This window comes from Magnolia sinica, chromosome 3 (genome assembly GCF_029962835.1).
Source record: "Magnolia sinica isolate HGM2019 chromosome 3, MsV1, whole genome shotgun sequence".
Taxonomy (NCBI): Eukaryota; Viridiplantae; Streptophyta; class Magnoliopsida; order Magnoliales; family Magnoliaceae; genus Magnolia; species Magnolia sinica.
The window spans coordinates 90,155,508-90,168,423 of record NC_080575.1 but is presented as its reverse complement, the minus strand read 5'-3'; the positions used below and the strand labels follow the sequence as shown (position 1 = coordinate 90,168,423).

General features: G+C 42.8%; 1 protein-coding gene across 2 annotated transcripts in view; it reads left to right on the top strand.

Moving 5' to 3' along the window:
• Positions 1-12,606, top strand: part of LOC131240202 (phospholipase D delta-like) — a 65,200-nt gene extending 52,594 nt beyond the window's left edge. For both annotated transcript variants that reach the window (XM_058238312.1, XM_058238311.1), the window contains one exon: positions 12,053-12,606. In XM_058238312.1, the coding sequence (XP_058094295.1) occupies positions 12,053-12,346 (294 nt within the window). In that variant the 3' untranslated portion in view covers positions 12,347-12,606. The remainder of the gene's footprint in view (positions 1-12,052) is intronic.
• Positions 12,607-12,916: the final 310 nt, after the last annotated feature.

Below are 12,916 nucleotides of genomic sequence, written 5' to 3'. Positions count from 1 at the left end.
GAATTCCATCTTACGCAGTCCTCATAAGTGTAGATTTCTTAGACACTGAGCTCTGACTATCAATAACAACCGATGGGTGGAGTTATCCGATTTAACATAGGATTTTCATGAAGCTTTTCTAGCTCAATTGTCATCCTTTGCCTTTTATTTTTATGATCAATCTTCAAAGAAGTCAAATCTCGAAATTCAGTCTTCACGATGGCTCCATTTACATCTTAGTCCATTATGTAGTAGAGAGACTTCGGGATAGCGAGTAAACATATACTCAATTGTCTTCGACTCCAATTTGTCTCTATGATGCAAAGGGATTATTACATTGTCCCATTGGTCCCTATGATCTCATATGAGATAGGTGAGGCTCATAGCTTTTCCATAATTGATACGGAGTAACAGGGACTAATTTAGTAGGGACCCTATTTAGGATATACACCATGGTGGAAAGTGCATCCTCCTAGAATGATATAGACTACTTGGCATGCAACATTACAAACCTCACCATATTCATTAGTCCTATTTATCCTCTTAGCAACTCCATTTTGTTGGGGAGAATAAGGCATAGTCAATTGTTTATTATTATTTATTATTATTATTATTTTAAATTACAAGTTCCTCACAAAAGCTTTTGAAGAAAGTAGTGGTTTACTCTCCTCTGTTTATTCTAAGGACTCTAGTCCTTCGATTGAGCTAGTTCTCAACCAAGGTTTTATTTTTCTTAAAATAGTCCAGAGGCTCGAATTTATGTGGGATTAGGTTGATGACACCATATCTTAAATAGTCATCAATGTGTGTCACTAATGCAAGGGCATTTTAACATCGGGCTCGAGCGGGGTGGCCTGTGGGATGCAGGGGCACACTCGGGGTAGGCGGCTCGTGTGAGGCAGGCCCCACCTGTGTGAGGTTGGTGGCTTGTGTGAAGCGGAACCCATGAGAAGTGGGGCTCATGAGGGGGGTTCGGTTGAGGTCCTAACCCATGGGATGTGGGCCTGGGCTATGAGATAAAGGGATTGATTCGTCATGCTCTATTAGTTCGAGCTTTTAGATCAAGTGGTTAATTGTCCTGCATCAAAGTGGTATCATAGCAGGAGGTCTCGTGTTCCAAACTCCTCACTGAGGGTGATTAATGCAGGGGCATTTTCACATCGAGCTCGAGTGGGGTAGCCTGTAGGATGCAGGGGCACACTCGGGGTGGGCGGCCCGTGTGAGGCGGACGCCAATCATGTGAGGCACGTGGCTCGTGTGAAGCGGAACCCATGTGAAGTCGGGCCCATGAGGGGGGTTCGGGCGAGGTCCTTACCCATGGGATGTGGGGCCTAGGCTATGAGATCAAGGGATTGATTCGCCATGCTCTATCAGTTCGAGCTTTTATAGCAAGTGTTTAATTGTCTTGCATTGATCACTCAATAAGAGATCTCTTGACAACTAATGACATTCATCGGACCACATGTATCCGAATAGAATAGACTGAACAGTCCATCTGATCTTGTTTCCTTGGATAACGCCTTTTGAGTTGCCTTACTCAATACTCAATAATCACATAAAACCATGAATATAAGCGACTCATTGTCAAAGTAAAGAAATTGACCAAGCCTAAAAAACCATGCTAAAACCAACCTTACGAAAGTAGTGGATCGACGGTGCATTCCTCGTGCTAGGAGAGAGTTATTTACAACGAAGGATCATCTGTCCACCTCGTTCTCAAAGATGATATCTCCTCACACCTTGGATTTCTTCAAATGCTTCATTCCCAATGTATACGCTTCCTAGCTTCGTCAAATGCCTCTTGTCAAAAGAACACTTCTTTTTTATCGTATGCTTGGTGTTGTCACCTATTGGTTTCAACTGATCATGGCCATTCCCAGACGAAGAGTAGTGCTTTGTACCCCTGCTTTGTCTTCACCTTACTTTGTGATGTTTAGTTATGGCTATAGTGGTCGAAGCTTTGATAGCAATTCTTTTTGCCGCTATCTCCAAATGGCACGTAACGCGTTATATCTGTAAGGGTCTTTACCCAAATGTTTCGCAAGAGTATAACATTCATGGACTTCCACGAATCTGATAAAGTCCTTATTGTAGCTTAAATCTTTTGTTCGTCAATGAACAACTACCCTACTTTAACTAGATTAGAGATCATTTAGGTGACTTTGATTCAGTGGTCTTTCATAGAGGCAACATGCTGATGATATGCCTCCAATTGCATCCTGAGGACTTGAAGCAGACACACTTATGAATTTCTTTGTGAGGACATCCATTAACACTCTTGTGGTAGCATATGATATGTAGGCAATTGCACCCATGTCTTTCTTTTAAAAATTCAGAGATATCCAATGCTTGGTAGCATCTATTATCTCTAGATCACTGCTAGTAAGAAGAAGATTGTCCACTTGCAAGGATAGGATCTTCACATAAACACAATGGTTTTCATCGTTCATGACAAACCCAAATGATGCAGGACATGAAAATTAACTATGATATGTAAGATCTCAGGCTTTAGATCAAACTAATTCAGAAACATTCACGTAAACTTTCCACATCCCACACAAAAGTTCAAACATTCGAGCAAGGGGAATCTGTGCGGGTCCAGGCCTACACATGTTAGGGCTGGATCAATAAAAATTATAAGTCAAACAATACTCAAAGGGAAGTAAAACTCATCCACACATGCATAACAATCAGTCCCTAATCCAAGGGATTTACCAGTTTCAATTCAGAGAACCCTAGGACTAGAAAAAAAAGGCAAACAAATTGAAATAACACAATCTTGGTTTAGGGTTATGGAAAAGAGGTATGGGAGAGATAAAATAGGCGAAAATTCTAAACTTGACGATAGTCCACGCACGCAGATAGCGGGGGGGTCCTAAATACGGAAAACGCCTCCTTGTCTCTGGTCGCCCGGGGGAGGGCTTCAAAACCCCCTGAGTTTCGTGTCGATCGGATGCGCGGTCTGTGCGTGATGCTCCGCCGAAGTTTCAGCCCTCATGCAGGGCCAGATTCTGGAGTTCTGCTGAAGAGAGGAAAATTGCTGCAATAACGAATAGATTTGAAGTGCGGATGGTTGTAGGAGATGAGAAGTAGAGATGGTAGTGGATGGGGGCGAATCAAGATAGATGTGGCTTCGCACCACAACAGTAACCCCTTCGATGAAGGGAGGGCTTCGCACCCAATTGGATTTCCACAACTCAAGAATTCAAAGGAGTAGAAAAAACGTAGAATTTTTATTAATATTCAATGAGAAAATAAACCTACAAGGGTGCTTATTTATAAGAAAACCCTATACCTCAAAACTCGCGCCATGTGCGCAACGTATTACTTGCCGATGAAGTAATAAAAAATAATAACTAATCAAAGTAATCTAAACCATCCATGATATTCTAAATAACATTTATAAGCAAGACCTAAAATATGAGATTAATCAGACTAGTGGGTCACGATCATGAGAACCCATGATGAGCTTTATTTGACTATCGGGCACACTCAAACGAACCAAAACTCAGTCTTCTAACTAGGAGGCCCTCCTTGAACGTCGTCATCGATCTAGATTGACGGTGGGGCCCTCCTTGCATACGTACGTAGGGGGCGGCGTGCGTGTGCGCGTGATGCCCACATCAATTCTCCCCGGTTGAGAAGATTTCGCCACTGGCGTAACAAAACTCCTGAACCTTTCCAAGATGTCAAGATTAAGTCTCTGAAGCTCCTCCTCAGTGAGCCACGTACTGTCTGAAGCTGAGCGTGACTTTCACTTAACCAGGTACTTCTGAAATCCGCCGTCCGACGTTTATACTATCTGATGGTCCAGAATATCCTCTATTTCCTCTCTAGGTGTGGGAATGTTAGGTATGGGAGGTAGAGGCTGGGAAGAGGCCATGGGTCAAGGGACAGATCTGGGGAATCAGGATGGGTGGGTGAAGGGTTGGACAAGGTATCAGTAGTCCCCTGAAAAGTAACTAGATCCTCCACATTGAATGTGGAACTAATCCCTATGGAAGGTGGAAGATCTACCACATACGCATTGAGACCGTTTTGTTTTATAAATTTGAAAGGTCCAGCGCTACGCGCGTGTAATTTACGAGCGGTTCCCTGAGGATACTGCTTGGGCCTAATGCGGACCATCACAGAGTCCCCTACATTATATTCTTTGAAACGTTTATGCTGGTCTGCAGAAAATTTGTAATGTTCATTACTAGTAGTGATCTTTCGCCTGATTTCTTGATGCAATGAATGAACGTGATGCGCAAAAGACTCTGTAGACTCTGACGGCCTATGGGACAGTGACATAGGGACAAGGTCAATAAGCTTCCTAGGCTTATAACCAGTAATGACCTCAAAAGGACTTAGACCTGTGGACCTATTGACAGAACTATTGAATGCAAACTCGGCTATAGGTAGTACGGTGTCCCACGTCTTGGTGTGCTCCCCCACTAAACATCTGAGCAAACTGCCTAGGCTTCTATTGACCACCCAGTCTGACCATCAGTCTAAGGGTGGTAAGCATAAGAAAATTGGAGCCTAGTGTTCATCATGTGCCATAGTGTCTTCTAAAAGTAACTCATGAATCGCACGTTTCGGTCAGACACTGGTTTTTGGTAACCCATGCAGTTTAACGACCTCACTAAAGAACAACTTGGCAACGTGAGATGTGTCGGAGGTCTTAGAGTAAGGAATGAAGTGGGCCATTTTAGAAAGACGGTCCATGACAACAAATATGGAATCGTGTTTCCGAAGTCTTGGGAAGTCCAAGCACGAAGTCCACACTGATGTCCTGCCAAGGGATGAATGGAACTGGCAAAGGTGTGTATAATCCTGCGTTTTGTTTTCTTTGCTTTGCCAGTTGACAAGTACGACATTGCCCTATAATTTTGACCATGTCTCGCTTGAGGCTTGGCCAATGAAACCTATCCTCTATTAGGGCAATGGTCTTTTCTCGACCGAAATGACCCGCGACCCCTCCTGAATGTAACTCCCAGATAAGAAAATCGCGGAGGGAGGTGCGCGGTATGCACAAGCGGTCACTTCTAAACAAATATCCGTCTAAAATCAAGTACTCACTGTTAGCTCCTGACGGACTCTCTAACAACGACGCGTACACAACTCCAAAATTCGGACACTTGGAATACTCTTCTTTGATGTGCTCGAGGCTCATGACTTCGATAATCATGGAATTGAGTAACGCGACTCGACGACTCAACGCGTCGGTGGGCTTATTCTCTACACCAGCTTTGTACTTAAGCACAAAAGTGTACTTTTGAAGGAATTGAACCCACTTGGCATGCCTAAGGTTTAATTTCTTCTAAGAGTTCAGATATCTCAAGGCCTCGTGATCTGAGAATAAGACGAATTCTTACGGCAATAGGTAATGACGCCAATGGCGCAGTGATTGCACTACCGCATAGAACTCTTTGTCATAGGTGGAATACTTTTGTTTCGCCTCATTCAGTTTCTCACTAAAAAAGGCGACAGGGTGCCCTTCCTGACTAAGTACTCCTATTCCGGCTCCTGACGTGTCACGTGCGACTTCAAAAGCTTTTGAAAAATCCGGAAGTCGTGTGACTGGAGCTTCAGTCATTTTGACCTTTGTCTCCTTGAAGGCCTTTGAGGCTGCCTTTGTCCATTAAAATTCTTCCTTTTTTATGCAATCCGTGATGAGAGCCATAATGGAATTGAAACCTCGAATGAATCGCCTATAGAAGGTGGCTAAGCTGTGAAAGCTGCGCACCTCATGAATATTGCAGGGTTCAGGCCAATTGACGATGACCTTGACCTTCTCAGGATCCGCCGATATGCCTTCAGCTGACACAATAAAACCTAAGAAGATAACACTACTAGACAAAAACGCACACTTCTTTAGGTTGGCATACAATTTCTTGGCTCTAAGGATCACACAAACCTGCCTCAAATGGTTGAGGTGTTGTTCCTTGGTTATGCTATAAATCAAAATATCATCAAAGTAAACGACCAGGAACTTTCCCATGAAGGGCCTCAACACTTGGGTCATCACATGCATGAATGTACTTGGGGTGTTAGTTAACCCAAAAGGCATAACTAGTCACTTGTATAGCTCATCCTTCGTTAGCTCATCCTTTGAAGGCTGTCTTCCACTTATCACCAGGGTGTACACGGATTTGGTGATAACCACTTTTGAGGTTAATTTTCAAGAAGATAGTAGCATTGGCCATCATATCTAACATATTGTCAAGACGCGGTATGGGAAACCGATACTTGACTGTAATTTTATTGACGGCCCTACTATCAACGCACATCATCCATTTGCCATCCTTCTGAGGTGTAAGAAGGGCAGACATGACACACGAGCTCATGCTCTCTCGAATGAAACCCTCCTCTAGGAGTTCATCAATTTGCCTCTTTAACTCAGCGTGCTCCTTTGGGTTCATTCTGTAACGCGGGAGGTTTGGTAGAGTCGCCCTAGGGATTAAATCAATGGCATGTTGTATATCCCTCATAGGGGGAAGCTCATTCGGTAGATCACCAGGAAAGACATCGTGAAACTCATGCAATACTTGAATGATCTCAGTGGGCAACTCTACACTAGCCTTTGGTACACTCTCCCTAGCCACAAGGGTGTATACTATTGAGTTCGCCTGCGTTTCTCGCTCAAAGTTTTTGACATTTAGAATATGGAGAGACTTGGACTTGGACTTCGACTCCTTCAATTTTTTTGAGCTGCTCACACCACTCTGCGTGGTGGATTCCTTTCCAGTTGTGTTCTTGGGTGGCAGTGGATTTAGCTTGACCTTCTTGCCTTCAAACCAGAATGTACACACATTTGAACGACCAAATATGGTAACATCCCTATCATAGAGCCATGGTTTATCCAGAATGATATGGCCAACATCCATGGGAACAACATCATGCCAAAGTGTCTTTATCTGATCAAAACTGAATAAGAACAAGACAACGGTGTAAGACTGGAATGAAAGTTTCATCAACTCAGGAGACTCTATAGGGTTGAGGATGGGCTTCCAGCTTTAAGCCCAAAAGGCTCATAGTGCTAGTCGATGTCACGTTGGCTCAACTACCACTATCCACGATCATCTTACAACTCTCTTTTCCCCATACTTGGCATAAGTATAGAAGATCGTGTTGCGGCACCAATCGTCAGTATTCCTGGCTTGAGCAAAGGCGCAACGCATAACTGTGAGGGTCGCAGACTCTTGCGCTCCCTCTTCCTCATCACTGATCATTTGTTGAATCATGTCAGGGGTCACGGGTTGGACTGAAACGGGAGCAGGAGCAGGAGCACTTTGTGTTGTATTCACCAAACTACCCGCACTAGAAGAGCCAACTGAGACAGTATATGCTGTCTCCGATTTCTTGGGGGGTCGAGTTGGGCCTTCCTTGATGATATGGCCATCCTTTTTGCAATAGTTGCAAAATTTTCGGGGACAGTTTGCAGCATAATGACCAAATCCCTTACAACAGAAGCACTGAACAGTGCTCATATCCCTGCTTCGTGGCCTGCCTTGTGCTGCATAGGCTACAGGAACAGATGTAGATCGTCGTTGTTCCATGGTGGTTTGAGTGAGAAGGCGCTGTTCCTCGCGAAGAAGATCATTTAGGCATGTATCCAAGGAGGGGACAGATTCTCGGTTCATAAGATTGGATCTGGTGCCTTCAAATTCAGTCCTTAGTTTCATTAGAAATTGATCCCTCTGAGTAGTTTCCTGGACAGATTGAACAGAACTAAGACCTTCTGATGGTAAGTCAGCATAAACTATATCAGTGTATTCAGCCCAAAGATTAGTGAATCTAGAGTAAAAATCAGAGATAGAAAGACTATCCTGTTGGAGAGTGGCCAATTCATGTTCAAGATGGAAACGACGAGCAGTGTTTTGTTGACTGTAGACCTTCTTCAGGTATGTCCACATCTGAGCTGCAGTCTGAGAAGATCGAAGGTTCAAGATGATGTTGGGTTCAACGGATCCCAAAATCCATGCCATAACTTGTGCGTCCTTGACTTCCCACTTGGCGTGTCGGTCTTTGTCTTTGTCTTTGTCAGGAGCTAGGTTACTGCCATCAACATGTCCCCACAGCTCCTTACCTTTGACGAAAATCCTGAAATGAAACGCCCAAGCAGAGTAGTTCTTGCCATTGAAACGAATCAAAGAAACATCAGACTTATCGGAAGACATGAGGTCAACAGAACTAGAACAAGAATAACCGAGACTAAGAAACTTGAGAGCACGAGACAAATGGAAATTTAGGGCTATATCTCTGATACCATGACAGTTTAGAGTCCTTTTGAAAAAGTCTGCCTTTCTTCATTGACAATTGCCCATTATATAGGTAGATTACAAGCTATTTAGGGAAGAAATACAAGCTGATCTTCAGCCCCTACCATATATACATCTATCTAAATATACTGTACAGCTAATATATCCTAATTAAGGAAGGAATAAATCTGTATAACTGTCATATCAGTCAAAGCTGTAGATATTAGCTGTAAATCTGCTGTAAATCTGTAAATCTGTAAATCTGTAAAGCTGTAAATCTGTAAATCTGTAAAGCTGTAAATCTGCTGTGTAGATTGATATTTCCTTTGACATAAATCTGCTGTGTAGATTGATATTTCCTTTGACATCTACTGGCTCATATTCTTCCTCATTACCTTCGCTCTCTGTGGACACTACTTCTACTTGCCCATCAATAAGGAATACTTTGGTGCCCTCTCTCGTGCCGCACTAGTGGGAAAAGTGACCAAAACCTTGACACGTAAAACACCTAGTTGCCCCACTTCCATGTGAGCTAGACCTGACAATTTCTTTACCTTTATCATCCTTGGGCCTGAACTGAGAACTGTTGGAAGGTTTGTTTTGGTATCTAGTGTGAGGTTTAGCCCCAGAGGGGTTGGCCTTAGCACTAGAATCGCTAAAGTCAAACCGCCTTCCTATAGATGCTTTGAGGTATTGCTCGACGTCTAACACTACTTGATATAACTGTTCAATAGTGTCTATGTTTTTGGCGAGCAATTCTTTTCTAATGTCAGGACGGATGCCCGTTTTAAAGCTAGCAAAGGTGAGTGCGGGATCCTCATTAACCTCTCAATGGGTCAAGTATTCTTCGAATTTCTCAATATATTCAGCAACACTCATGGAACCCTGTTAAAGAGACTGTCATTCATCAACGAACCGTAAGTGATAAGAGAAAGGGAGATGCTTCTCTTCAAGTGTTCCTTTCATTTCTCCCCAATGGACTATTGGGAGCTCCCTTGCTCTTTCTTTCTTTCGTTCTACTGTCGCCCAAAACCTCTTTGCTTGGCCCACAAGCTTCATCTTGGCGAATCGGACTTGACGAGTATCCGACATGTCATACCACTCAAAATAGTGGTCCATATCCGCCAACCAATCTAAAAAGGCTTTAGGGTCCAAGTGGCCATCAAACGTAGGGGTGTCTACTCTAACTCCCTTGAGGAGTTGCGCATATGGGTCATATTGATCATGATGTCCCTCGCGGTGTGGGTGCACAGGTGTGCGCCCATGACTAATTCTTTGGCCACCTCTATTCCTTGGTCTAACCTCATGACTACCTGCCTAAGATTGGACATCTTCCCCAATGGTGGGGTTTACTCCGAGGGAGGTTTCTAGTTGGGTAACGTGTTCATTAAATTGATCAAGTTGTTGGTCCATACGTTGTTCTAAGCGCTTACTCAAAGACTCAACCTGCTGGGCTAACTTGTTCACTGATTCTTGCAGTTGCTCCATGTTTAGTGTAGGACGCAAATCAAAACTACGACCCGTACGTGTGTGCATACAATTACTAACTCAACCTAAGGACCTTCTACTGCGACTATATACGTCTAAATGAAACTAAATGACTTTATGGGACTATATGAGGGCAATTACACAACGTCACTAAAACTCAGCAAAATAGCTGTCACACTAAACGGCTAACAAAAAATTATAGCAATGTGAATTGCTGATTTTCTGATAAAAGAAATTCTAACAGCTTATATCAGGATTTATAGACATCTAAACAGCTATATATGATGAGAGTGGATGCATAATGGAAATAAACAACCTAAACCCTACACATGTAATGCATTCCCCTATAAGAACCCTAAGTTTTGATACCAAATTTGATGCAGGACATGAAAATTAACTATGATATGCAAGATCTCAGGCAACTAATTCAGAAACATTCACATAAACTTTCCACATCCCACACAAAAGTTCAAACATTTAAGCAAGGAGAATCTATGTGGGTCCAGGCCTACACATGTTAGGGCTGGATCAATAAAAATTACGAGCCAAACGATACTCAAAGGGAAGTAAAACTCATCCACACATGCACAACAATCAATCCCTAATCCAAGGCATTCACCAGTTTCAATTCAGAGAACCCTAGGATTAGAAAAAAAAAGGTAAACAAATTGAAATAACGCAATCTAGGGTTAGGGTTTTGGAAAAGAGGTATGGGAGAGATAAAATAGGCGAAAATTCTGAACCTGACGATAGTCCACGTGCGCAGATAGCAGGTCAGGCCTGACGCACGTGCGCAGGGGCCTGGCTGCACGTGCGAGGGGGTTCCGAATGCGGAAAACGCCTCCTTAGCTCTGGTCGGCCAGGGGAGGGCTTCAAAACCCATGAGTTTCGTGTTGATCGGATGCGCTGTCTGTACGTGGTGCTCCGCCGAAGTTTCATCCCTCCTGTAGGGCCAGATTTTGGAGTTCTGCTGAAGAGAAGAAAATTGCTGCAATAACGGACAGATTTGAAGTGCAGATGGTTGTAGGAGATGAGAAGCAGAGATGGTAGTAGATGGGGGCGAATTGGGATAGATGTGGCTTCGCACCACGGTAGTCAGCCCTTTGATGAAGGGAGGGCTTCGCACCTAATTGGATTTCCACAACTCAAGAATTCAGAGTAGAAAAAAAACGCAGAATTTTTATTAATATTCAATGAGAAAATAAACCTACAAGGGTGCCTATTTATAAGAAAACCTTATATCCCAAAACTCGCGCCATGTGCGCAACCTATTACTTGGCGACGAAGTAATAAAAAATAATAACTAATCAAAGTAATCTAAACCGTCCATGATATTCTAAATAACATTAATAAGCAAGACCTAAAATATGAGATTAATCAGACTAGTGGGCCACGATCACGAGAACCCATGATGGGCTTTATTTGACTATCGGGCCCACTCAAACGAACCAAAACTCAGTCTTCTAACTTAGAGGCCCTCCCTGGACGTCGTCATTGATCCAGATTGACGGTGGGGCCCTCCTCCTTGCGTATGTACGTAGGGGTGGGGGGGCGTGTGTGTGCGTGATGTTCCCATCACCAAAGGCAGTCACTAACGGATGGAACTTCATGTACCATTGGTGCAAAGAATGTTTCAGCCCATATTGATTCTTCAATCAACATACTTTATTCTCATAACTGTTCACCTAATAACCTACTTGCTGAGACATGCAGATTTCTTGATCCAGGTCGGCCTTCAAGACTACAGTCCTCAATCCCTTTGGAAGAATTTTAAATCCACATGTGACAATGCTAAGATCATGCTAATGAAAGAGAACTTTATAACATGAGAGGAAGTCTCCTTGTAAACGCGTCAGACTCATTCAGGTCTTAAAACCATGGTGCATGTTCATAGCGCGACACCTAATGAATGGTCGAATTGTTGCACACATGCCACTGTTGCATGTTTTATGTCATGCGAATGTGCTTGAAAATTCTGTTTACAGCAACAATTTCAGTCATTGTGGGGACCAGGGAGGACAACGGAGGTTCTGCTTAGAATCTATGGTCTTTTTTTTTGGGTCTGTAAGTCTTGGTATTCACAACTAGGGGACAACAATCTTTCAATTTCTTGATTAAAACTAGTTGACCAAAAGAAAGGAAACAAGCCCATCACCTGTCTTCAGCGTACCCTCAAATTAGAATGCAACTCCCCTCCAGTAATTGAATTCTTCAGTCCTTTCGAATAAAGGATGCAGACATTATCTGATTTAATAAAATTATTTCTGTTCATTATTTATTTATTATTATTTTTTTAAAAACCTGATTAACGGCAGAAGCATGGACGGTTTCTACTGCAGGTATATGGATTCAGGACATCATTGTGGGCAGAGCATCTAGGCAAACTAGATGATTGCTTCAAAGAGCCCTACAACCTGGATTGCGTGACAGCTGTGAATGACATAGCTGATGGTAACTGGAAGAGGTATGTATCTGAGGAGGAAACAACATTGCAAGGACACCTTCTCAAGTACCCCATCAAGGTGGAGGCTGACGGGAAGGTGGGGTCCTTGCCTGGGTATGAGAATTTCCCAGACATGGATGGTAAGGTACTTGGACAACCCTCCACACTTCCTGATGCTTTGACAGTGTAGCCTCCAGCCTAACCATCTTACTGTCTGTAAAGGCTTTATACAGCATCGGAATTTGATTGTTTTGCCTAAAAAATGTCCACTAATTGAATGCTTCCAAAGAATGCGAAAGGGTTGGTTTCCTGGCAGTTTGTAAAATTGTACTACAGATGTTGTTTCAAGTATTTCAAAAGAATAAAAAGCTTTTGTTCTAAAAGTGGGTTCCAAGTTGTAAGCATTCCAAAAACTAGTACACAATAGCACAATTTCTGTTTTCAGAGTAATTTGCTACTCTGGCAGAATGTGATGGTTGATATGCAGGAAATTGGAAAATGCATCTATATCATACATCAACTAAAAAATACACTGTCTAAATTGCTGGACCCAAAGTCGATAGGTCCTCATCCAAGATTGATTGAATAATCCTAACATCTGATTGATGGGCATTTCTTTGATGAATATGGGCAGTCTTAACTAATTTTCATTACCTCTGTCAGTTGGGATTATATCAGATCACTGTAATATCCAGTCTATGAACCATCTATATCAGACTCATGATTTGGAAGGTCTGGTTTTAAGTTAGCTGTATGCTGA